We start from the raw sequence: 26,852 nt of genomic DNA, 5'->3' as shown, positions 1-26,852 counted from the left end.
GGTTGTGAAGAAGAGGTCAAGTGACCGTGTGTGGCAAACACTGCATTTTTCTGCTTTGTAGGATTTTTAATAGCACTGGGACAATAGTGTTTAAATTTCATAGGGAGAAGAAGATCATATTTAGAAGCTGTTCTAGATGAAGTTATGTATTTAGAGATACCTTCTGTATAGAAAGGTCTTTTTTAGAATCTCTGTGAAATGTTTTCTTTTCTAGCAGATAAGTTGGAATATGTTTTTATTCAACATTGCATTGGTGTTAGCTGCATGTGTTCAGATTGCTTTATTCGAAGTTCAGAAACGATTACATTAGATTTCCAAGGCTAAGATTGTAGAAATAAAAATGACAGTGTCATGCAGAGATGAAATTTAATTCATATAAATAGATGTCAAGCTCTGTTCTGGTACAATGGACGTGCTATGTTAAAATACTGGCAGAACAAATAAAAGGTTATAGTTTGGTAATTACTTCTTGATAAAAGAATCTGAGACTTAGTGTCTTTTAATTTGGGGCATTTTGTGGTTTGGCCTTAACTCAGGAAAAGACAAATACTTATTTTGTTCAGTTCCACATTATCAACCACATTCGTTTTACAAATGAGCCTGATATCTTTCTCTTTAATACATCTCATAAAAATAGTTCTTGTTTTATAATGCCAGGAATTAGAAGTAATCTTCGCAAACAGCAGTGCATCAGAAATTAGATTGAGATATAAGTCCTCTGGTGTGACTCCCAAAAGGAGAAGTTTAATGTGGCTGCAAAATATGTTCCACTACTTCAGGCTATATATACAAGTTAAAATGCAGGGTCTTTTTCCTCCTCAGAGCTCGAGTGTGTGGATGAAGGACTACTGCAGTTCTGTGCAAACAAGCTAAAGCTGTTACATCTTTATGAACTAGTGAGCAAGCTAAATTCCCAAAGCATACAGGAAGACACTACACCCTCAGATAATGTGAGTAAATTCAAAATTCAGCTATCTTGTAGAATTGAGAGATGATTTAAGCATAAAAGTATGTTTTCAGGGCCTTGGATAAAAATAAGTAGGTAAACTAGATCCATTTTTGTGGGCTAAAACTTTTAATGAAGTACTTGTTTTATAATACCTTCTATTTTTTTTATTTACCTTATAAATGCATAGTAAATCATATACCTAAAATTATTTGGTAGTCACAGGAAGTCAAGACAGAAGTGAAAATAGAACCAGGATCCCCTGATTTCAGTCCTTTATCCAGAGTAGCATATTCTTAACAACTTAATTTGGGAGAGGTATTCTGGGACCAGTGGAAATCATAAATTCTGATGCTTGCACAAACATCAGAAGATGGGCTCTTAAGCAGAATTCTGTGGTCAGCATTGTAATTTGGCTTGCTTTTTAAATAGTAGATGACAAGTGCTTATAAACTAATAGAAGATATGCAGTGGCATTATCAAGCAAATAGGCCCATATGGGCAATAGTTATACCATGAGCAAGATCTAAATGTGGGAAACATGCCTACTAAAGTCCTTAAAAATAAAGTTAAACAAGGTCTTTTTAATCCATTATGAATAACTGAATTATTATAATCATAATAGAATTATATACATTATATATTATGAATATTATATGCATGATCATTATATATTCTATATGTTATATGATTGTAATTATAACTTACAGTTGTAACTGATTATTGATCATTTTATCCTTTTACAAATATATTTCTAATGCTCAAAACGAAATATTTTCACTCTTCGGACTCTTGTTTAAGTCTTTACTGTGTTTTTCTCTAAAACAAAAAAACATTTCATTACTCTTGGGACATGGGATTTTTTTGGGGTTTTGCTTTAAAGGACTTGGCTAAATTGCTTCGGCTAGAAGAAAAAGATTTTCAGAGGCTCCAAACGTTGCTGGAGTACTACAAGAAAGAAAACACCCAAACTCCTGTTCAGTTTGCTGATGAGAATGATGATGTATTGTCTGTGAAAATGTTCTTGGAGTATTTAGAGTATGAAAAGGATGTGATTAATGTGAAAAATATGGAAGACAGCAAATATGTGGCTTTAGGTAAGAACTACTGAACTGCTCGTCAGTTTACCTTAAAAATTGTTTATATTCTAAGATGTAATAAATTAATATTTTAGTCTTAACTTGGAGCCCTTTAACAAGGTGGCCCACCTCAAAGATGTTTGTGACAGTAATAGTTCTAGACTCTGACCTTTAGCCATGCGACAAGTCTTTCTACCTAGGTAGATATTAATACAAGTTAACTACATATGTGGATATGTTTACCCTAAAGCAATGTTACCACTCTTCATTCATTTAGTAACACCACTAAGTTGGGCAGTGGTAACTAGGTACTTTAAAGAGCAGCTATATTCTCGTTTCCTTTATGTTTACAGCACCTCAAGAGTTCAGTTAATGACAGGAGTGACTTTAGTCTCAGAGATGAGGCAAGCTGGCCAGGACCATTACATGAGGCAATAGAGACCCTTTATTTGTGTAGCTGGGGAGATTTCTAACACTAATAGGAAATTTTGATGGTGGGAGATGTCAGGAACCTTGCTGAGGTGTCTTTTGGGGTGTGGATTAGAGTTGCTGTCTGAACTCAGCTTTAGTTTTCAGATCTGTTCCAAAGTGACCTTGAGAGGCTCTTGAGAAATATCTAGTGGAAGTAAGTTGGGTTAAATCTGTTTCAAAGGCACTGTCTTTCCACATGACTTCTTTTCTGGGGAATTTTTGGTGCAGGCATGGAATTCTGTACACAGGCATTGTTGTGTGGTGTTCACTTAGTAGCCTTCTGCTTCTTTTGGCCTTAATTGACAGATTTTGAGAGGAATCAAAACTGAAAAGTTAGGCAGAAGAGCTTGGCTTTCATCTATATGAAGATAAGTCTGTTTCTTAAGTAATCTTAAATCTGCTCAAGTGAATTTGCATTTTCTCTACCATAACACTGTACTTGGGTTTAAGAACTAAGATAGAAGTACTTCCTCCCACCCCTTGAACAAGGATCATCAATAACTTGTTAGGGTATTTAGCTGGAATTAAAATAAAAATAAATGGAATCATAGAATGGCTTTGGTTGGAGGGGACCTTAAAGTTCTAACCCTCCTGCCATGGGCAGGGACGCCCCTCTCTAGACCAGGTTACTCAAAGCCCTGTCCAACCTGGCCTTGAACACTTCCAGGGATGGGACATCCACAGCTTCTCTGGGCAGCCTGGTCCAGTGCCTTGCCACCTACATAGTAAAGAATTTCTTCCTAATATCTAATCTAAACCTACCCTTTTATAGTTTAAAGCCGTTACTCCTTTTTTTTTTATCACTATGCTTCCTGACAAAGAGGCCTGTCCTGGCTTTGTCCTGGCTGGCCCCCTTTAAATACTGGAAGGCTGCTATAGCGTCTCCCCAGCGTCTTCTCTTCTGTAGGCTAAATTATCTCAGCTCTCTCAGCCTGTCTTCATAGGAGAGGTGCTACAGCCTCCTGATCATCTTTATGGCCCACCTCTGGACTCATTCTAATAGGTCCGTGTTCTTCTGGTGCTGGGGGCCCCAGAGCTGAATGCAGGACTCCAGGTGGGGTCTTGCAAGAGCAGAGTAGAGGGGGAGAATCACCATCCTCGCCTTGCTGACCACGCTTCTTTTGATGTAACTCAGAATATGGTTGGCTCTCTGGGCTGTAAGTTAACATTGCTGGCTCATTTTGAGCTTCTTATCAACTCATACCCCTAGGTCCTCCTCCTCAGAGCTGCTCTCAATTCGTGCCCCACCCAGCATGTATTTGTGCTTGGGATTGCCCCAGCCCAGGTGCAGGACCTTGCATTTGGCCTTGCTGAACTTCATGAGGTTTGCATGGACCTACCTCTCCAGCCTGCCAAGGTTTCACCAGATGGCATCCCTTCCCTCCAGTGTGTTGACCAAACCACTCAGCTTGGTGTCATCAGCAAATTTTTTGAGGGCGTATTCAGTCTGACTGTCCATGTCACTGACAAAGAAGTGAAACAGCACCAGTCCCGATACTGACCCCTGAGGAACACTGCTCGTACTTGGACATGGAAGTGTTGACCGCAATTCTGCGTGCAACCATCTAGCCAATTCATTACCCACTGAGTGGTCCATCCATCAAATCCATGGCTCTCCAATTTAGAGACAACAATGCCATGGGGCACAGTGTGTGAAATGCGTTTCATGAGTCCAGGTAGATGATGTCAGTTGCCCTTCCTGTGTCCACCAATGCTGTAACCCCATTGTAGAAGGCCACCAGATTTGTCAGGCATGATCTTCCCTTAGTGAAGCCATGTTGGCTGTCACCAATCACCTCCTTATTTTCCATGGGCCTGAGCATAGTTTCCAGGAGGAATTGCTCCATGCTCTTGCTGGGCAGAGAGGTGAGACTGACTGGCCTGTAGTTTCCAGGGTCTTCCTTTTTTCCCTTTTTGAAAATGGGGGTTATGTTTCTTCTCTTCCAGTCAGTTGGAACTTCACCAGACTGCCACAACTTCTCAGATATGGTTAGTGGCTTAGCAACTACATCCTCCAGTTCCCTCAGGACCTGCTGATGCATCGTATCGGGTCCCATGGACTTGTTCACCTTTAGGTTCTTTAGCTATATTGAACCTGATCTTCTCCTGCGCTCGCGGTTCATCATTCTTTCAGTTCCTGCCTTTGGCTTCTGTGACTTGGGCTATGTGACTGGAGCTCTTGCCTGTGAAGACTGAAGCAAAAAAGTCATTGAGTACCTCAGCCTTCACTATCTCCCTGGTGACCAGGTCTCCCATTTCCTTCTGGAGAAGGCCCACAGTTTCCCTCGTCTTCCTTTTATCCCTGACCTTTTATCCCCGATGTACCTATAGAAGTCTTTCTTGTTGTTCTAAATATGAATGTTGTGCTGAGGAATTCGGATGGTTTCTTGAAGACGTTTTTCCAATTTTCCTCTTCCTCAAAGAGACACTCAGCTTTTGTAGCACTGATCAAATTTGGATTGTGTGATTAGTTTGTTTTGGTTTTCTGTTTTTTAATTGCTTGAAGTACATCCAGTTTGCTGTACTAGATACAGCATGCTTCCACACAGTTATGGGTCACTTAGTGGATAAGCTTGTTCAACACTTCTAGCTACTCCTTGAATTGAACTATTAATAGTACAATAACTTCTCTTATAAATCCACTTTCCTCTGTCTCCTGTAGTGGTAGAAACATTCGTCCTTTGAAACAAACCACTTTCTCCACTAAGGGTAAAGTGTCAGAGTATCCTAGACATAACTTAGTTCTTTGTATTGTACTCAGTGGGACCTGATCAATAGATGGTATTTTGTATAAAGGTAAGGGAGAGGCTGTGGCAATAGATTTCATTCATCATGTTCAGTAATTTTTTTTTTTTTTTTTTTTACTTCAGGCAACTTTTTCTTCTGGAAGTGTTTGTGTGGAGAGAGTTCCACAGAGGAAATGTGTCATGCATTGGAATCAGCAGGTTTTAGCCCTCAAATCTTGTTGGTAAGCTATTTATTATGTATGTTAAAACATTCTGGTTTTGGAAACAAAACACTGAAAGGAAAAATATGAATGTTGACCTTTGGATTAATGCTATTCTCAGGCTGTCTTTCATGTTCATATGCCCCCACATGCGGTTCTTTAGTTGCTCATATTTACACTTACCACTTAACAGATGTCAAAAAAATCTTGTGGTAGAAAAATGTGGCTATGCTAGTGGGAATGTCTAGAATATGCACTGAATAGACTATAAGTGTTGTCATGTAAAATTTTGCTGAAAATTTATTTTACAAAGAGAAGCAAAAATAATGTGAGTAGTTAATTTCAGGTACAGAGACATTTGTTATAATTCCTTGTTACATCAAGCAAAGAAGTTTTTTTAAAAAGTCAAACTTGTCAGAATCGCTAGTAGTGTTGAGACAATCATCTTTCTTTAATCTGCATGTAATTTTATTTTTTTTGCTACTTGTCTTCCACCAACTACCTGACGAATGAAATACCTATTACTTTTAATTAATATGTAATTAAAATTTATGTATTACTTTGCTGTGTTAAGATTTTCAACTGTAATATTAACTACTATTTTTTACCAAGTTAAGATTGCTAACAAACTTATATGAGCTGTCTGTGCATTCAAACGAGTATCTTTCAGATATCTTAGAAAATACTGATTGTATAGTTTCCTTTCAGTCTGTCAGAGTTCCTTATGCAATATATTTTTAACCTTCTATATTAATATAATAAGGACTCATTGATATCACAGTTCAGCTCCATGACACCCAGTTTGTTCAAGGAAGTGACTGCATTAGGTATTGCAATATCACAGAGTTTCTTCTGTTTTAATTAAATTTTGTATTCTCTTTTTTCCAGTCACTCCTTCTCAATTTATGGCTTTCCAGGGAAAAAGACATTCTAGAGAAACCAGACTCTACCAGTTGCCTTTATACTATGCTGTCACTCCTGAGCAAAATGAAAGGTGAAATGTACACTTGGAACATTTAAACACCGCGGATGTTAGTTATTAGATTTTTTTTTGTGTGTGGATGTTAGTTATTAGAATTTTTTGGTGTTTAATTATTATTAGTTTTTTTTGATGAATCCATGTTATCATTTAGTTCCCTCACTCAAAAAAATGTAACAGAACTAAATATTGCATTTTGATATATTCTGTAACAAGCAACTAACTTGAAAATGCAGTCAAAGTCTGAGGACTGTTGCAATTAAAGGCCTGCTTCATGCCTTGCTTTTTCACTCACCACCAAGTAGACACAGCTACTATTTGGCACCAGAAGGTGGCTGTCCATATTGCTTTCCTCCTTTTTTTTTTTGCTGTGTATAGTTCTGCCTCTCTCTTTTGCTGCCTGGTGTTCAGAACTCCTTCAAGTTGCTTTAATTCACGTTGAGACACTAACATCATTATTTTAGCAGCATTTGTTTAGTGATCAACTCTGTAATTTGAGGGGTGCTCCATAAGTCAACTTCACACAGGTTACCCCAAATAATGGAATGAATAAATATGGATTCTCCTACCTCACATAAAACTGCTGTAGTTATGTCTCTGCCAGGTTCCCTTATATGTAGTTCACCACAGGACACCATTATTAGCTTGAAACTGGAAGCATGAATAAGCTGTTGCTGTTGTCTGAACAAATTAATTCTGCTGAACATGAGATAGCCTGAAGAGAGCCAGCTTGAGTGGGTGCATTTAATGGGTATGGTGTTTTGAAATCACAAAGGAAGCCGGCTGCATTGTTAAGTGTTATTTCGTTATATTCCTTAAATCTAGTTAAGTGTTCAGCAGGATTTACTGACTAGTGGTTTAGATTTGTTGCCTGTTTCCTCCGAGTGGTATTCGGAGAATGAGTAATTCATGTTCTGCTCTTTATTCTACATTTGATATATAATCTAGGACTTGTATGCTACACATCTAGAACAATGTAATGTAGAGTAATTGGAAATTGCTCATAATACATGCTGTATTAATAAGTGCTGCTTTTAGGGTTGGTTATTGTTTCGCTAGTTCTAACATCTCATGACCCAAGTTGAGTTTCCTACTGTCTCTCTCTCTGCAGTTGCTATCGATGAGTCCTGGGACACTCAGTCTGTTTCCCCCTGGTGGCAGCAAATGCGAACAGCTTGTATTCAGTCTGAAAATAATGCAGCTGCCTTATTATCTGCTCACGTTGGAAACTCTGTTACTGCACAGATAATTGACAGTGTGACAGAGAAGAAGGTCAGTCACTGTGTACTTCTCATCTCAGTGTTATATACTGTGTCAGCTCCATGCAAATTGCTGTCTTTGTAATAGAGTAACATCCTCAATATTCACTTGTTGTTGTTCTGACTCGGGCACAAGCATGCCATGCTGCAAGCCTGAAAATTTGTATTTGAATGTGAAGAATATTATGCTGAGGTAATTGAAAGATATGTCGGAATTGCTTGCTACACATGTTTAAATATGTGATAGGAACAGGGGAACTGGACAGTGAGTTTTTCTCTTGATAGCAAATAATGTTGACAAACTTAAAGCCTATACAATTTTGAGAAATTCACAGAGGTGGATGGTAAACCTGTTTCAGCACAATTGTGTTCTTAATATACTGGTGAATTTTCTTATCTCTTATGTTATTTCTTCTTAAGGTAATGGGTAGGCTTTTTTGGGGTCAATAAGGATCTTTTTACAAAGTTGTGATTAACACTGCAAAACTACAAACAGGTTATTTCATTCTTAAACAGCCCTAGACTTATGTGTGTTTTACTACTTGTATTAACAAACTCGAATTAGATGTGATTTAGGTGATGTTACGGCTTGTAAATAGATTGTTTTATATGTTATAACTAGATTGCTGGGAAGTGTTGTAGCATTTTTCTACATTCATCTTAACTAATCCAACTCTGTATATTAAAATTCCCCATGTTGTCCAAATAGGAATGTTGATATGTTGCAACATGCTATGCTTTACCCATCTTCTCTCTCCTTTGTAACCTTCTCTTCTGTTCTTAAAAGAAAAAAAGCAGCAGTCATAAAATTTGCCTTCCATACAACCATTTATCTTTTTACCTTTCTTTTTCTTTTTTCTTTTGCCCTCTTTTGGCATAAAGCCTAAAACTGCTAACGGCCAGGATTTTGAGAACTCTAGAGTTTTCTGTATTGGTGCACCTGGAGTGCTGCATCCAGGTTTGGGGCCCCCAGCACAAGAAAGATGTGGAGCTGTTAGAGCGAGCCCAGAGGAGGGCTACAAAGATGGTCAGAGGGCTGGAGCACCTCTCCTATGAAGACAGGCTGAGAGAGCTGGGGGTGTTCAGCCTGGAGAAGAGAAGGCTTTTAGGAGACCTCATTGCAGCCTTTCAGTACTTAAAGGGGACTTATAAAAAAAAGGGGACTTATAAAAAGGATGGAGAGGGACTCTTTGCTCAGATAGATAATGATAGGGCAAGGGGGAATGGTCTTAAATTAAAAGAGGATAGATTTAGACTAGACGTTAGGAGGAAATTCTTCACTGTAAGGGTCGTGAGACACTGGAACATGTCGCCTAAAGAACTTGTGGATGCCCCATCCCTGGAGGTGTTCAAGGCCAGCTTGGATGGGGCCTTGGCCAACCTGATCTTTAGATAGATGATCTTTAAGGTCCCTTCCAACCTGAGCCTTTCTATGATGATTCTATGATAAAACTAAAAATCAGATCTACAACCTCCTGGAAAAATTCCTGGGGTTCCTGTCAGACTATTTGCTGATTAACATGAGAATATCAAAATAAGGCATAGATAAGGTATCATCCAATTCTTCCAGATGCATGAGGCATGATAACTATTTTTTTATATGGTAGGATATTGAAATGTGGGTTGAGTAATCATATGTAAGGAATGAAAAATTGTATTCAAGGACTTAGAATTAAATCTCTTTGGTCAAAAAGTAGGTTAGAATCCCTTCAAACATGAACTTAATATAGGATTATAAGCTGGCCTTTCATGTCCTTTTTGTTTCCTTATACTCTTATTTAAGAATCTGTGTGGCTTGTGAGCAGTGTGGGGTATTAATTTATCTTTCCGTAACAGTTCATAACACATCTCAAGCTAAATTGTTTTTAGAATAGAGTAGCTCTTGAGATATAGCCTTCAATTTTAATACTGTGCAATTTCTTAAACAAAACCGTGTTACTTTAAGTGAACAGATCTAAAACAGTTTTTATGTTCTGTTAGTTTTCCCAAATAATTGTAGGTTCAGACACGGAATCCTGGGAAGCACTTTCTCTTGATGCTGAATATTGGCAACTTTTGCTGAAACAGTTAGAGGATTGTCTGATACTTCAGACACTACTGCATAGCCAAGTGAGCAAGAGGACGAAAAAAGTTTCATCTCTACAGACCGAGCCTTTGGGTAGGATTTCTGTAAAGAAATTGCTGGAAGGTGGAAAAGGTACGTTTTTCTCCTGGAAAGATGTTGGTTGTCCTTCTAATAGACTTCTGAGATATCCTTACCTACTTTGTGAAATACACTGCACTGGAAATTGTTCTGCTGGTAACATTTCTTAGTTTAAAAAACAAAGTAAACCATGTAGAATGCTGTTTCAAAATGGTGAAAGGGTATTACTGAAAGGACTACATTGATTGTAAACCTCTAAGTTGATTAAGAATTTTTTGATTGGCAAAGCCATCCTAATATAATTAATGGTATTAGTTAATAGTCATCTCTCTTCTATTGTCTTTCAATTCTGAGCTACAAATCTTACGAAATACTTTCAGTGTATCCCAGACTTTTTTTTGTTGTTTTTACCCTCCCAGGAGGTATTGCTGACACTGTAGCAAAGTGGGTTTTTAAGCAAGGCTTCAATCCTCTTGTACTGAATTTGGCACAACACAGAAACAATACAGAGAGTACTGAAGAATCTGTAGAAATGCATACAAATATCTTTCTTGAGGAACCAGAAGTAGATGAAGGCTTGGAAACAATCCTAGGTAAGAAAATAACGTGAATCTTTCAAATCTTAAATGCTTTCAGAGCTGTTTTAGATGCTGCTGTTGTGAATAGCAGAAATTATAGTGGGAAGAGGTCTGTCTTGTAACTTTTCCTTTTTTTTCCATAGAGCTGCTGCAACTAGCATATCAGCAGTTTCCATGTAGTCTTGAACTGGATGTACTCCATGCACATTGCTGTTGGGAATATGTAGTGCAGTGGAATAAGGACCCAGAGGTAAAAGAATTTCATTTTCAGGGAGTAGTGGTTAAGAACAACTCTCTAGTTTCACAAGTTTTAGTTCATAAAAACTTTCATTAAGAAAACACTGAGTTTGAAAGCGTACTGGTTACACTTTTTCTGTGGTAAGTGTCAAGTACAAATTGAATAGAGTCCGAAGTTGAATGGCACCTCAGAGTGACAGGACAGTATACCTCTGAGCTAGCAGATTCTCAAAACTGCTTCAAGTAAGCAACATGAAGAAGTGTTCTGTCTCTGTTTTGTGAGAATACAAAATTTTATTAATTCCTACAAAATAGTGATGAACCCTTCCTCTGCTCTGTATGTGCTAAAAAAGATCACAGAATAGTCAATTTGTCAGACGAGATCCACTCCATTTAAAGAGGAGAGAGGTTTCTTGAACATTCTTCTTGGATTTTTTCTTCTTCCCTCTAGCTACTGCTGGGAATTGTCAGGGGAAAAAAAGGCAAAATTCCTGTTTTCCATTGTTCTCCTATAGCTTTTCTAATATTAGAAAATTAAGTTCTGTGATATCAAAATTTTTAAGATGATATGAAAATTGACATCAGCGCTGCTCTGATCTGTGCAACATAACACCTTGCTATAGAAAATATTAATTTGAGGTTTAAAAAAACTTACTCCACCATAATGACACGGAGTGGACAAAAATTTTCTAGCACAAATAGATTCTTGTATCTGAAAAATGGACTGTTACTAGTCACTGGAGGTATCTTTCAGCAATGAATGTTAGTGGTACATATACTGTAACAAAACCCTGAAAATAGTGAAGAAATCATGATGTGTTTGTGATCGCTGGAACGTACTTTGCCATATGCATGCATGTTTGTCAGCAGAAAAGACTGCAAGATCAGAATAATTTACAAGTTCTGTAAGTCAAAAACGAGTAGCTTTAAAATAATCTATTTGGGCCCCTTAAGAATCGATAGTTTACATTTAAAACAGGTTTTGAATAATGTAGTAACTTGTTCTTTTATTTTTTTGTTTTACATAAGGAAGCATGTTTTCTCATTAGGTCTATAGACCATCTTAGATGCATCATTAATGCTCACGTTCAGCATGGTAAGTATGAAGCAATCAAAAAATGACCTTTGAAATCATAAAAACCATACAGGTTAAACGATTGCCTATAGACAAGTGTAAACAGGTGTAGTTCATAGTATTGACGGCCTTTTTGTCAGCACCCCCACCACCCCCGGTAAACTTTCTGCTGACATTTTTCTTGCTGAGACTAACCGTTTCCATCAGAAACATGGAAATACGTTGATTAGATAAAGTCGACATGCAACTAAAAACTAAAAATTGCTTTAAAACATATTTTCTTATTTTCATTTAACATAGTGGCACATGGTCCTTGCAATCAGAGTTCGTGCATTTCTTAATACTCTGTTTAAGTGAGTGTGATGAGTTCCCTTTTTTTGTAGATTATATATGCAAATAAGGCGCATTCTATGCCTAAAGCACTAGTCTTGTACCTCCATGCTCTCAGTTTCTGCATAACTGCAATGTTTAACCCAGTCTGCATAAATACAACAGTTTTAATGAATGATTCATTGCACTTCTGACTGGATTTGATTGCTGAGATAGTCTCTCCTTGAGAAATCTGAAGTTCAGGCATTAAGCAATGAGGATAACAATTCCTTCTTTTTTCATTCATCATCTGTTGTTTTTTTAAATTCCCACTATTAAAGGAAGTTTGGCCTATGGCTTTTTGCTCCATACTTGCATTACCTGAAATCTCTCTTCTAGTCACACAGAGTTCACAAGTTTGTGTTTGTTCTAGGTATTGCTCTGATGATGTGGAATACATTCATAGTGAAAAGGCTTTCTTCTGCTACATATCTAATGGACAAGGTAAGAGCCACGCTCTGACTATAGGTTTGAGGATGAATTCTTAATATTAACTGAAAGCAAATCTAGTATTTTTAAGCTATGGCTTTAAACAAAAAGTGTTTGGAAGATCTTTGACTTAAATATCAAAAATCTCATGTTTGTTTGATTTATTATGTAAGCTAATTTTGGGAGTTGAGGAAGGAATGCACACTTCAAAGTATTAAATCTGTCATTTGGACTGATCAACTCGTAGCTTTAAGTAGTAGCAGACACTGGCTGATATACTGAGGCTTTATATGCGGCATTAGCTCGTAATTGCTAAGTAAAAAGTGTGAAACAGTTTGAAACTGTTTGTGTGCACATCAAATTTAAGCTCAGAAAATAAGTGTTTCTTTGTGCCTGTTTCCTGGTAAGTTATTGATGTGAAACTTTCAGGTTTCTACATGCAGCAACATTCCCAAATGTTGGATGTCTAAGTTTTGGGTGTGTGAGCTTTTATTCTGCAAAATGCAGAGCATTTTGTGGGTGGTGGTGAGCATTTTTAACTCTTGCTGCACTGGTAAATCCCATTCTTGTATGTGGCTTGCTTGCTGTTAGTTTTACCAGTCTTTTGTCCCTGCTAAGCTTCAAGCTTATAATATGCAATAGATTGTTTACTGGAAGACAGTTCTCTTAAGGACTGAAAGGCAGTTTAGGAACTGTCAGTAAATGATAGTTGTATTTAGGTTGTATAAGGGGAATCTACCTATTGGTTGGCCTGATGTTCAGCAGCAGCTAAGTGATTTTTAGCATAAAAGTCCAGATATAAAACAGAGAGGTGTTGACAGTAATTTAAAAACAAAACAAAAAGTTAGCCGACCAAAAAAAAAACAACAACAAAACAACAAACAAACAAACCAAAACTGAGAGTAATTTACTTATCTTTTTTCTTCTCCTTTGCTCCTCTCATTTTCTGCTTTTGCATTTTTGCTTAGCTGTGTAAGAATTGGAATGTATTATCTTCCTCATTCCTTTCAACAAACAAAGTTGTGTACAGTTGTAGCAGATATTCCTTCTGCAAGAGCTCTTTTCCAGCATTTATGTACATCCATCATAATTATTTCTGCCTACATTAACATCCACAGAAGACATGAAGGTTTTTATTAACTGTTTTTGCTCACAATGTCAATTACCTCAAACAAACAACATGTCGTAACAAATACTGCTAGTTTTATTTATATACATTTGAAAGCTGTGAATTAGCCCTCAGGGTCTGTGTTATGTAAGTAAAAGCATGCTTGACCTCTCCCCAGCTCCCAGAGAAATACAGTTTCCAAACAGGTGGTGCTTAATCAGTCCCAAGAAGTTGTCTTCACTTCAAATGTTGAATCAGTTTGGTAGAATTAGAGTTTAAATGTTCCTGTGATTCAGGACCCTGCTATCTCACTTCAGGTGTTGTTTAGACTCTACCACAATATAATAATTACATTTATTTCTTTCTGCTGTGGAAGAGACCTTTCACTGATGTACGTGATTCATTGTGTGCAGAATGTGATTCAGTGTGTAGAAATTAGACCCAAGTGACATTGCAGTAATTTTCCTAAACAAGAATGTCTGAGGTGTCTCTTCCGAAGAATTTACATAAGCAAAGCATGAAAAGTTTAGAGAAGATTCTTACTAAACCTTTTCCATCTCAATGAATATTCTGCAGCATTCACTGTTCCTTTCCTCTTCCCTTGTTTCCCAATGTTTCTTTATAATATCACAGTGCTCTAGCTCTAGTTCTACATCACAGAATTCATTGGGAATATTTTAGCTACTTTTGCAATCCAGTGTGTTGCATTTCGTAGCTGTAAGGAACTAGTTTATCTTTTTATATTAGGAAAATGGTAATAACAGATACCTTATGATAAAAATTATTTCATTGTGCTAAAATATATATATTTTTAAAAACAGGTGGGAAAAGCTCCAAAGGACAGATTATGCAGAAGGGCAAGTAATACTACTTTTGTCTAACTGGGGGGAAAAAAAAACACACAAAAACACACACCTTAATTTGAATACTAGCTTGTGATTTGTTTTTGAAGCTGTGAAAGTTTGAAACTTGAGATATAACATGACAAAATACTATTTTTCATGCATAATTATTAGTTAAAAACTCTTGGAAGGCAACTGATTTGCTCAGAAAATGGCGTGTATTAGGTGTGAGTACGTGAGCTACTAAGTCATCTTTAGAAATATGGTATTGTAAACAGCTAAATTGAGCTAATTTAAACTTTTCAAGATAATGGAAAGCTTTCTCTTTTTCTGTTGTTTCTAAATCTTTGTGCTTAGGTGAATGTTTATTTAGCTCTAAATATAATAGGCTAATAAACTGAGCTTAATGTGTTATGTCAACAACCGTCTTCTCAAACATATAGAACTATTACAGCCTGTTTCAATTCCATTTGAAACAATTCAAAACATACTGTTAACAGGATGTAGGTATGGGTGACACAGCAATGACGGCTTTTCTTGGCTGCTGTTCAGATCTTCTGCAAACATTGCTAGAGGTAAGTTTTTTTGTTTTTAATCTGTGAAAAGTAAGGAACGCATTAAATTTAATTTTTAAATAATATATTTATACTAGTCTCTGTGTTGTTCAGACAAATGTTAATATTCTCTTCTAGAGAATGTAAAATTATCTTAATTTCATAGCAAAGAACTTGTGATTAAAGCTGTGGTTTTTGCATAGAAGACTAATATAGGTGATATTTTGCAACTGACTATGTGTGTGTTCCTCCGGTAGGCTGATGTTAGTAGTGACGAAATGCAGGCTCCTGTCCTAGATACTGAAGATGCTTGGATGTCAGTAGAAGGACCAGTATCAATAGTAGAACTAGCGCTTGAGCAGAAACGCATTCACTATCCGCTCGTTGAACACCAGTTTGTGTTATGTACAATCTTGTACGCTATTATGAGGTTTTCTCTGAAGAGTGTAAAGCCTCTCTCACTGTTTGATAGCAAGGTACGTCTTCTGAAAGCTGATATGCATACACCTACTTATTACTATCCTTCCTCTTGGTATCTGTAATATATGCTAGCTTTCGCTTCTTATACTGTTCATGCATGCTTTTATGACAGACATTTAGCCCACTGTGCTGTTAATGAAGTTGTCACCAGAATTCAAGCTGACAGACAAGCTTGGTGCTTTGTCTTATGAATGTAAGATTTGTAGTGACCTCAGATGCATGAAAATCATCTCCTTAACAATTAGTTGGCCTGAAAATTCTGCATGGTAAGAACACTGTATGACAGGTTTTTCTAGTTGCTTTGAGAAGAGCCAAATCAGAGAAAACATAAATACTTAAGTTCAAAATTGTTTTGTTGGTGTTGCTGTTGTATCCACTTTTGCTGATTATCATTCCAGAATTCTGAGCTTCCTGAGGAGAGAATACAGCTTGTCATTTAGATGCATATAAACCACTAAGAAAAAAAGGTTCACACACTCAAGGTTCCCATTTCCCTGTGAGCTTTGAGAGAGAATCCCTAACAAATCTTTAGGGAACATTGAGTGAAGTCTGAAAAGCAGTATTTAAAAGTTTCAAAAAACTTTTATTACCTTATTTCTGATAACGCAAGTCACTGTCTAGACTTGCACGCTTGTCACTTGCACCATTCCAGTATCAGTAATCCACTTCTACATAATTTCCTGCATCCCATTGGGTATTTCTCCTGGCTGTTCTTTCAATTTGGAGAAGGGCCCCACTACGTAAGAACAACTCTACAAAGATTTTTCTTTCAAAACAGCCATTTTTTTGTTTTCTTACTCCGTGTGTCAGTACAGAGCAGGACTGCCAGAGATGCTTGGCATTGAGTATGTCATCACTGGAGGTGGTGGTGGGCTGAAACGAGATCTGCCATATGCCATCATTCAGCGGTTTACCTGAAATTTGATTAATCTGTAGTCAAGGAGAATTTAATTTTAAGTGGAGTCAATTGATAATAATTGAAATGCATTTTTGTATTAACTAGTTTGCATTTCTTCCTGCATATCATGCTTAGCGTGTTAGTCTAGAACAATAAGCCAGGGAATAGGAAGTAAATATCGACTTCATCTCCAGCTAGTAGCATATCAGGTACAAACATCTGCCCACTAAATTATGTAAGTTTGAAAGGAAATCCTTGAATAAGGATTGCATAGGCAAAATATTGTTTTGTTCTGTAGTTTTAACTTAAAATACTAATTTTCATTCCCAAAGAGAAATGGAAGATGCAGTGCAGTTTAAATGTAAAAAATGCTTCAGCTTCCTTGTATTGGATCCAAGTGAATTACTTTTCTTCACTTTTATCTCTGACGATTGTGTTTGGTTCTCAATTGTAGGGCAAGAATGCATTTTTCAAAGATCTTACTTCAATTCAGCTGCTACCTAGTGGGGATATGGATCAAAGTGTGTTATCCATACGGCAACAGGTAGGTATAAGTTTTGTACTGAAAGTTCCTAAACTTCTAAAATTTCAAATAATACTGAAGTAATTTTTACCTCTTGCTTTCAAGTTCTTGATCAAAGTTGTGAGTGCAGCAGTTCAAAAACTATGTTCATCACAAAAGACTAAAGAAGTCTCAGAAGAGGAATTGTTTCCCTTCGAAAAGGCAAGGAATTGGCCAACTTTGGCTGTGGATCTAGCTCAGTATCTTCAAATCTGTGAGGATGTGGTCAGAAGACATTATGTCTGTGAACTATATAGTTATGGGATGGATCATCTTGGTGAAGAGGTAATAATACCTTTTTTAATAATTTTACATTAATACAGCATTATGTCAGATACTCTGCTAATTACATTTTCACTTACTGAAGATGCCTGGAAGTGTTAGGCAAGTCTTGCAGGCTCAAAAAATCCCCAGACTGAAAAAGTCAGAGGCTGGAGAAGTACTTTCTCTAAACCAGTAATCTTCCTTAGTTTGCCTTCCTTCCAACAGTAATCTGGAAACATGTCGGGGAGTTAGACTGTTGGTCTGAACTAGTACAACCTCTTTGTATTCAAAATACTACTTTTGATATTTCAGGAATCTGTCCTTCACTTGTAATCTCTACAACTGACAAAATCTTGAGGTGGAACCTCTGGTGGAAGTCCATGAAGAGCTGATGAGCTATTCTCATGCATGTGATTAATAGAGATAATCGTGATAACAAACGTGCAAATTCCTAGTATGAGCTCTTAGTAAAAGAGCAGAGTAGAACTGAAACCTTTGCAGATCCTACTCGTGTAGGAATTAAGCTCTGAAATTAATGAGAATTTTTTTTTTTTCCCCCCTTTGGGGATGTTCTACTTCAATTTGACATGGATTGAGAAAATCTGCTTAAGTAGGCATCTTTTCTCTCATCTTCATACAAGAGAGGTAAAACTGCCTATAAAGAGAATGAGATCAATATATAGTTTAGACAGAAAAAAACACAATCATCTGCATCCTCTGATTAGAATTTTAGGAGGTTTACTGGTCCTTGGGTAGAAAATCCGTCACTTTTTTCAGCAGAAAAGCAAACAGAATTATAAGGAAGCTAGGAATATGTTGCTAAACTGTAAAACAGACCTCCAAATCATGCTAATCACTGTGTAAAGTACAGAGTAATTCTCTCTCTCTTCTACTGCTGAGAAGCTTTTTAATAACATGCTTTCTTTACAGTGACAGGTAACACAAGAAACGGCCTCAAAGCCATTTTTCCTTCTAGTATCTAGAAACTTCTTTAGGTTTACCTTTTCAAGCCTGCAGATAGGTGATCTGTGTCATGCTCAAATAATACCTAATTCTGTGTATTTCTCTATTTTCAGGCCTTTCTTCAGGTGACTGACAAAGAAGTGCTTGCATCACAGCTGCTCATACTGGCTGGACAGAGACTGGCCTTTTCTCTACTTCATGTACAGACAAAAGAGAGCGCGGAACTTCTTGCTAGACTTCCTCCAACACTATGTACTTGGCTTAAAGCTATGGTAAGTTAAGCTCGATTTAGGAAAACCGTTTGGTTTACAAAAGGTTCTGTTTATTCAGACACAGATTACATCTGAATTGACCTTTCTTACTAATGGAAACGAGCTAGTTCTCATTTTATCTGGTGCTAGTTCTGTTCCATGAAAAATAAAGCAGCATGTCCTTGCATTGTTTTTTTGTAACAGAGAAGCCAGCAAATAAGTAATAAAGAAACTCAAAGGAGTGAAGTGTTGTGTGCTAGTTGATTCAGAGTGTAAAGCTGATTTCTTTAAGTAATTTTTGGAGAAAGTTGCTCAATTTTAACTCAAGTTCTATTAGCAAAAATAGGGGAGCTCTGGTAATTGGTGGTTCCTCACTTTGCACTGGTTAAGCCTCGCCTCAAGTACTGTGTGCAGGCTTGGGCACCACAATACAAAAAGAACATAAAACTATTAGAGAGCCTCAAAGGAGGGCTACAAAGATAGTGAAGGGTCAGGAGGGGAAGACGTATGAGGAGCGGCTGAGGCCCCTTGGTTTGCTCAGCCCAGAGCAGAGCAGGCTGAGGGGAGGCCTCATGGCGGCCTGCAGCTCCCTCACGAGGGGAGCGGAGGGGCAGGCGCTGAGCTCTGCTCTCTGGGAAATGTTCAGGTCTGTTTTTTTTGGGTGGCCCCAACCAGGAGTTGTACTCAGTGATCCTTGTGGGTGGGTCCCTTCCATCTTGGGATATTCTATAATTCTGTGGTTAGTTCTTGAGAATAAAACCAGCAAAATTCTACTTCTCAGTTGTATTTAATTTGTTTTTGGGAGTGATCCTTTCTATTGTGTTGTCAGGATGTTAAATGGCCCATGCGAAAACTAGATATTAAAAAATCAAAATATCCACTATACCAGACTTCAACTTTTTGTGGAAAATGTTTCTAGGGCGTACCTAAATAACTCATTAACTTGACTGAATTCTGAGGGGTGAGCATGATGGGGCAAGGAAATAGGAAAATGACTTTTGTAACAACAACAGTTGAACTTCTCTGTTTCTCCCTCCAAAGGACAGGCACTCTGTTCCATAAACGCAGTGAGCCTTGCTGGTTTACACAGCATGACAATACGATTTGAAGACTCACTGGAGAGAACTGAGTGTGTTGGATGTAGAATTGCCCCTGGGACTTTGAAATACTTTTTTTCTGAAGTTGTAGTAAAATGTGTGCTTGTTTTGAAAAGGCTATTGACAATCTGTTTTAGTGGCAATATTCAGAAATCAGTGGCTCTGCTTATCCAAATCATAGGTGTGATGTTTTCCAGATTGCGTGAATAAATTTGGTTGAGAATATTGTTTAGCAGTGTGAGGAGTCAGTTAAGAAGGCTCTGAGGGGCAAAATGATCAGTAGTAAAATTATACTTCTAGGTCAAAGCATCGGCTTAATTCTCGGGTAGTAATCTGGTTTATACAAGACCAGCAGGGCATATATGCAGATCATCATCTGTAAAAACACTCTAATGCTGTGTTTATTTTTTTTATATAGGACCCCCAGGAACTTCAAAATGTAGAAGTGCCAATTGCTACAACAGCTAAACTAATTAACAGAGTAATAGAGCACTTACCAGAGAATCACGGGCAGTATAGCCTTGCTTTGAACCTGATAGAGGCCGTAGAAGCAATCTCATCATGACATCTTTGTTGGAACGGTTCTACTGTGTAGTGCTACAATGCATGATTTTACAGAATGAGGCTGAAATTTACAGAAATCAACTTTTGTGTGGCTTTTGTTAAACAACAAAAAGAACAATGTTACCCACCCCAGAATTTTGAAAGATAATTTAATAAAATTGGAGCGTATTTTAAATTCTGCACTAGTAGAAAGATGTTTAGTTTCCAGTATACTTGTCAGTATCTGAAATGCTTTATTTATTTGACTTGAACGCTTTTTGCTGTAGTCTAAATTGGGTATATTCGACAGCAGTTTTAGTCTATTTACAAAATCACATCTTGTGAAATTCTGTATTTCATGCTAGCAGTAACTGCTACAGTTACAATTTTCCATGTATGATTTATCGAAACAAGCTGTAGAATTAAACCTGAGGAAAAACTTCAGTCTCATAAGTTATCATGTAAAGCCAATACTGCTTTTTCAGAAGATAGAACGGGTGTGGGGCTCATTCCTAGTAACTGTGTTATACATGACAATAACAACTGCACTAGACGTAGAATGAAACGTGCTGGGGCCTTACGCAAAGGGAGAAGATCCCATGTCAGAATCAGCTCGGAAGAGAGAACTCACTTCTCCAGACACAAAGATGGACCCATCTTTTAGTCCAGTTTCAGTTTCCCAGCATTGTCTCCAGGATGTCGGGCTTCAGCTAAAACTGGATTTACAACCCTCTCCTTTATTATTAAGCTCTGTTGAATCTAAGTAGGTCAAGGAATGTCTTACTGTAAGATTGTTCCCATCTTATCCTTATAGAAGATGTAGTATGCTATAGATCTCTGCACATGTTGACTTGTAGTCAAAAATTGCTTAAATAGTTGACCCAACTTCACTGAAGCTCTACAGTACTGAATACCTTAGCCTTAAAAAAATAAAAACAACCAAACAAAAAAGAAGCAAACCTTATGTATAATACCTGCAGGGAATCGCATAGTGAGTATCTTCACTGTTGGAGTGGTATTAAAAATTTATCTTGCATCATTTAGTAGTTTATTTTCTACCTAAAGGAAAGCCAGGAAAGATTGGTGTAATAGTGGTGTAAGCTGTTTTTTGTCTTGAAGTCAGTTGAAATTACTGTCTCCATCTTGTAACCTGCTCTTCTTGCATTATATGTAAGAACATATTCTGCCTTGTTAGAGACGGAAGGTGGTCTTATCTTCCTGGAGTGTGTGCTGCTGTCACCTTAGGGTTAGATTCCCCCCAAAAAATGGTCCTGTAGGTGGCTTTGTTCTATATAGACTCCTCCATCTGTTCAGCATCACCTTTTATCACTGCACTTTAATGTAGATGATGAGGCTTCCTGAGGCGTTTTGATGCCGAGTGTTATGACACCACACTCATACAGGAAGTCAGTGACTAAAGAATAGTTACGAGTTCCAGTAAGACTAAGGGGCTGGTACCAGTCTGCCTTTCAGATTAGCTCAGTCATGGAAGTAAAATTAAAACGGCTGTAGGGGAAAAAGGGAAGAATGCAAGATTGGGCAGTGACTGTACCACCTTTCCTGACAGCACTTCAAACTTCTGCAGAAACAAACCTGTGAGAGACTCGGTCATCATGAAACCCGAGGAAAAACAAAAATGTGTCTTAGTTGCATTACATTCCTGTATCCTGGTACAGCTGTGTAAAGGATTTTACTGTAACTAAATTGGTCAGAGCTGACACCCAACACCAGTCAAATCTGTAATGTATTGTAAGTAATATTCTGTATATAGTGCTATTTTGTGTCTAATTTGCTGTGGATTTGTGTAAATTGATTAAATAAAATTTGAGGTTTCATTGTGTTTGTTCCTTCTTTCTAGTAGGTAGCGGTGAACACCTTTTCTTCTTTCTAGTTTTCTAAATTAAATGCTCCAGGATGGAGGACTGTTTCTTTGAGGTTCCACAGCATTCCTTGCTGCCAGTATAGACGGACACAGTAGGTCTTACGGTGGAGTTTCACTTAAATGAAAGTGAACTTAGAGAATACAGATTAGTAAATCAGAACAAATAAATCAGTTACTTTAAACCATCTTTTTTATTAAGCTGAAAATTGATATACACAATTAGTTATATACACATACAGTTCCACCCAAAGCACATGATAATTCTGCTCCGGCTGGGGCTTAAGCATATGGGGTTCTGTAGTCTTCAGTACGTAGACCTTTCAGATAACCACCGCTTTTACACACTTCAATACTTATTATGTTGGAGCAGCTCGCGCAAAGGCATTTCATCCTCATGTGCTTCCTTTTCCAGCAAGGACGTTCAGGCAGCGTGGGCAAGGAGTGCTTGAGGAATCAGAAGTGTACCTCCTGCAGCGAGGGCACTTTGCTTTGGCAGTAGGTAGGGCTATAACTTTATATGAAGATTCTTCATGAATATCACCACCTGTAAAAGAAAGCACGATTACTGAGGTCATTAAGTGCAGGTGTAGTTAAGAGTATTCGGTTCTACACATGAAATAAACAATCAAATAGGTTGTAGTACAGAAAAGAGCCAGATAGTGCAGAGAAGCGTACCCGGAATAGTTCTCTTACCTTCCAAGTTAATCAGAAAGGTCCCTTTGATAATGTTTGCATCTGTAGGTATTTCTTTAGGTAGCTCACTCAGCAGGGTTGTTTGGGAAGCCATCATTATTTCATTGAGCTGTGAAACACTAGAAGATTCTTCAGCCTGCAATGCCTGTGGAAGAGAGTTAATTTTCAGACTTGCAACCTGTGTTTGCTCCCCAGCATCCTCCTGCTACCAAAGGTTAAAGCAAAATAAACCACAATTATTATGATGTATGTGATTGCAATAGTTGTCACAGCCTTGTCAGGAAGAGAGCACAAGTTTTATACACCCATGTGCATCTGTATAAATATATGCATATAGAACGTATTGTTTAAAACCAGCATCAAAATTGAGGTCTGCCGCTGCAAGCTCTAAGATGCTCCATTCTTTAAAATAAATGCTAAGAATAACGAAGGCGGCTCCTCATCAGCATGGAAGATTTGAACCAATAGTCTAATTTACTTGCTCTGGCCAGGAAGCAGACCTCCCCCCCAGCCCCTTACACACGTGAATGGCAGCATTCAATGTTCCCTGTTCAAATGTGTTCAGGTTACTTCGACCCTCACAACAAGAAAGCAGATTACTTTGGAAGATCACTGCCAGCAGCACTAGAACAGGTATTTTTCGAGCCGCGTTGCCCAGGTCAGTGTGGTGTACAGCACAGTGCAACATGTTCAATAATAACTAGGTGCTGGGGCAGAGCACGCCCTCAGCACGCAGATGACAGAAAGCTCAGAGGAGTGTCAGACACACCAGATGGCTGCACTAACAGAGGGAATACATCAGGATAGAGAAATGAGCTAGCAGAAACGTCCTGAAGTTCAGTGAAGGGAAATGCCACGTGTGGCCCTGGGGGAGGAATAACCCCAAGCACCAGCACACAGCAACAGTCAGCTTGGCAGAGAAAGCATCCCCATGGACAAGCTGACCCTGAGCCAGCAACGTGCTCTCGCAACACAGACCAACAACAGCCAGTACTGCCAGCAGGTCAAGGGAAGTGGTCTGAGACTTCCTCTCTGCTCAGCCCCGGCAAGACATCTGCAGTGCTGGGTCCAGTTCTGACCTACCCCATAAAAGAGAGACGTGACCTTACGGAGCGAGTCCAACAAAGTGCCACAAAGATGATGAAGGGACTGGAGGGAGTATCTCACATGTGAAGAGAGGCTGAGAGAGCTGGGACTCAGCCTGGAAGAGATGCCTCAAGGAGATCTTGATGTATGTAACTATCTGACAGGAGGGTGTAAAGAAGATGTGAGTCTCTGTCCTTGGAAGCATTCAAAACCCAGATGGACAGGGTCCTTGGGCAACCTGCTCTAGGTGACCCTGCTCGAGCAGAGGGGCTGGGCTATACAATCTCCAGCAGTCCCAACCTCGACTATGCTGTGATTCTGCAATTTTTTATGGTGAGTACAAAGCCACAGACTGAAGAAGAAAGTTTACAGAAATTAACATTTTTTGCACAGACAACTAATTCTAAGTTGCAAATTTACCTCCATTAATTCAAATAGCAATCCCGGCTCAATTACAATGACGACTTCATATTCCAAAGCATTCTTGCCAGAGATGGACCCAAGGAAAGAGTCTCTCATTGCACATGCACCTTCTATTGCTTCCTCAATCCCAGGTTTCTTCCACCCTGAGCTTGCATTAATCCAGCCAGTGCGAAACACACCCTCTGAGTCTTGAGAGCAAAGCAAACAAAGGAATTTTTAATTTAGTGTTTTTCTATTCCAGTGTTTATGAAAAGAATGAAAAAGAATGGCTTATCTCTGTATTTGCATTCTTTTCACCTATGCAATTAAATAGTATGTTAGAAGAAGTCCTTAGAAACTATAATTCTTTACCTTTCTTGTAAGGGATGTGTTGGAAAACCTCCTCAGCCAAGTGAGGAAGAATTGGTGCAAAGGATCGAACTACTATGTCTAAAGCCTCCGCTAGCACAGTTTGACACGAACGACGTTTAGGATCTTTTTCTTCTTCACAGTAGAGCCTGCAAGACAGAGATAAAACCTGCTAAGTATCTTAGTATTTCCATGTTATTGTTGTTACTCAAGAACCGTTCTTTAAATGGAATGTAGTATTTTGCACCCTTAAAGTATAGTAGTCTGCCCTAGCTTGCCTAAGGGAAGCTTTTCCTAATTTCCAATTTTCTAGACAAACAGTGATACAGGTACAAAACGTGACTGCACATGCAAATACTCTTGTCATAGGAAAGAAGACTTTGTACATGGCATGTTAATTTACTTCACTTGTATAGAAAATAATCTTTTCTGTTTCAATGGGAGGTGAGCTTGTAGGTCTGTTAGCCCTTTGTTCTAGTTTATCTATAAAATTTAGTACTAAGGCTTTCCTGCTCCTTTAGGTGCATTCTGGTAATCACAGATCAGTGTGATCTGATCAGTATAACCCCCAACATCCTTGCCCTATGATAAAGCCCTTTCAAAACTTATAAGGCTATCACACTAAATCTGTGCTTAAGGTCACATCCTTAGGATTTTTCAACAGTTTTTAAGATCAGTAAAAAGACATCAAATTGCCTAGGTAAATGCTAAAAAAAACCCTTTCCTGTAAACTCACGAATAACATAGATATACACATTTCTAGGTAGAAATACAATTTCAAGAATCTATCCTTAAAAGGTAGTTTTAAACGTGTACAATGCTTGATTACCTTTCAAAATGACTCAGTACCCCTAGTGGACAGAATGTAGAAACACAGAGATGACAAGCCAACAGCAGCTAAGCTTTCACTTGTGGACGTTAGTGTGCTACAGGACAACACAGAACTGTTAAATGTTCCCAGAGGTAGCTGGATTCACTCAACATTTGCTTGAAGTGTTACTACCTCCATCTCAAAATGATTAATTTGGTGTTTTTCCCCCCTTTTCCATGACTTTCAGGCAGCAGTAATGAACTTACCTGTCTTTGATTATGCTGAAATAAAAGTTAGACAAGTTTCTGGAACAGAATGCTTGCAATAATCGAACAACTTTGCTATAGTCATATTCTTTGTATGCTTCTGTAACCTGGGAGAGGGAGAAAAAAGAGAGAACAGGGTGCTGATTTTTATCACAAAGCATACAATGACTAGCCCTGATGAACTTGGTGAAGCTGTGATGAGTGAAGGGAAGTCTGGGAGATTTATTTTTTTTTTTAAGGTTGTAGGAGGGGAAAAGTGTTAATTCAATTAATTAGTTAGAAAAAATAAATCATTTCTATTCAAATTTGAGGCAGGGCAACCCCAAACATTATGTCCATACTTTCCCATTCAGCAGAATGGTTCCAAATGACATAAATTACTATATTCTGGAATACAGCAGGTAAGTTTTAAGTTTTAAAGATTAAGTTTTAAGATTAAGTTTTTGGTTTTGTTTGTTTAGCTCCTAACTATTTCTAAAGATTTCTAATTTCAGGTCTTGGGTGGGGGTACATGGGAAAAACAAGTTGATGTCAAAAACAAGTTGAGAATGTTAAAAACAAAGCCTTCCTCTCCGAAATTGATGTGTGCTAAAAGAAGTACACATTGCATTAAAGAAACCTTAGTGATCACAGTTTGCTTACTGGATGCATACTCTTTACTCATACACTTAAAGCATGTTCCTTAGAGTCTATACCCAGTCAAAAGCACTGCACATACACGTATTCATCTAAATAAAATTTACCCATACCTTGCTGCCGTAGTCTTGCAATAAATGTAGCATGTATTGATCTACTATGTACATCTCTGAAGGCGGGATGGCATCAGTTTCTGGATTGAAGTCAGCCATATTTCCCAGCATGAAACGTAGTGTATTCCGAAGCTAGGAGCAGACAAGACAAACTAAATATTGATGGTTTGCACATTAAATAAAACACAAAATGATGATATCCTATCATGAATTAACTAAATTTGGTTGTTTTTCAAATTGATTGGTTGAATAATTACAAAATACCATGAAGAACATATGCCAAAAGGACCTACAGAAATTGTGAAGACTAGATGTTACCTAGGCATGCTGCAAAAAGCAGTCTTTTCATTAGCACACTTCACTGTTTGATCCACAGATGTAAAGAGCAGTAGCACCTACTTAAATGAGTTTGGAAAAGTCATTTTTAGTCTAAACATTGTAAACCTTTGCAATGCATTCTACTCATCTGACACGAAATATGAAGAGGACTCGTTCTCAGGATGAAGAATATTAGCATGTT

General features: G+C 38.0%; 2 protein-coding genes across 3 annotated transcripts in view; one reads left to right on the top strand and one right to left on the bottom strand.

Moving 5' to 3' along the window:
• The window catches only part of RAB3GAP2 (RAB3 GTPase activating non-catalytic protein subunit 2), a 50,602-nt gene extending 28,693 nt beyond the window's left edge, over window positions 1–21,909 (top strand). For both annotated transcript variants that reach the window (XM_048057564.2, XM_048057563.2), the window contains exons 19-35: window positions 823–950; window positions 1,830–2,043; window positions 5,367–5,464; window positions 6,332–6,437; window positions 7,534–7,694; window positions 9,662–9,878; window positions 10,244–10,417; window positions 10,546–10,652; window positions 11,669–11,735; window positions 12,457–12,527; window positions 14,442–14,477; window positions 14,963–15,037; window positions 15,274–15,492; window positions 16,849–16,938; window positions 17,023–17,241; window positions 18,297–18,455; window positions 19,950–21,909. In XM_048057564.2, coding sequence (XP_047913521.1) covers window positions 823–950; window positions 1,830–2,043; window positions 5,367–5,464; window positions 6,332–6,437; window positions 7,534–7,694; window positions 9,662–9,878; window positions 10,244–10,417; window positions 10,546–10,652; window positions 11,669–11,735; window positions 12,457–12,527; window positions 14,442–14,477; window positions 14,963–15,037; window positions 15,274–15,492; window positions 16,849–16,938; window positions 17,023–17,241; window positions 18,297–18,455; window positions 19,950–20,096 — 2,288 coding nt within the window. In that variant the 3' untranslated portion in view covers window positions 20,097–21,909. The remainder of the gene's footprint in view (window positions 1–822; window positions 951–1,829; window positions 2,044–5,366; window positions 5,465–6,331; window positions 6,438–7,533; window positions 7,695–9,661; window positions 9,879–10,243; window positions 10,418–10,545; window positions 10,653–11,668; window positions 11,736–12,456; window positions 12,528–14,441; window positions 14,478–14,962; window positions 15,038–15,273; window positions 15,493–16,848; window positions 16,939–17,022; window positions 17,242–18,296; window positions 18,456–19,949) is intronic.
• Window positions 21,910–22,128: 219 nt separating this feature from the next.
• IARS2 (isoleucyl-tRNA synthetase 2, mitochondrial) overlaps window positions 22,129–26,852 on the bottom strand; it is a 28,765-nt gene continuing 24,041 nt past the window's right edge. The window contains exons 18-23 of the mRNA XM_048057694.2: window positions 26,333–26,464; window positions 25,584–25,690; window positions 24,510–24,655; window positions 24,156–24,346; window positions 22,650–22,794; window positions 22,129–22,500 (exon numbers count right to left, since the gene is read on the bottom strand). Of these exons, the coding sequence (XP_047913651.2) occupies window positions 22,349–22,500; window positions 22,650–22,794; window positions 24,156–24,346; window positions 24,510–24,655; window positions 25,584–25,690; window positions 26,333–26,464 (873 nt within the window). The 3' untranslated portion in view covers window positions 22,129–22,348. The remainder of the gene's footprint in view (window positions 22,501–22,649; window positions 22,795–24,155; window positions 24,347–24,509; window positions 24,656–25,583; window positions 25,691–26,332; window positions 26,465–26,852) is intronic.

The sequence above is a fragment of the Anser cygnoides genome, chromosome 3 (genome assembly GCF_040182565.1).
Source record: "Anser cygnoides isolate HZ-2024a breed goose chromosome 3, Taihu_goose_T2T_genome, whole genome shotgun sequence".
In the NCBI taxonomy this organism is placed as follows: Eukaryota; Metazoa; Chordata; class Aves; order Anseriformes; family Anatidae; genus Anser; species Anser cygnoides.
The sequence above is the reverse complement of the archived record's forward strand: the minus strand, read 5'-3'. Positions and strand labels throughout refer to the sequence as shown.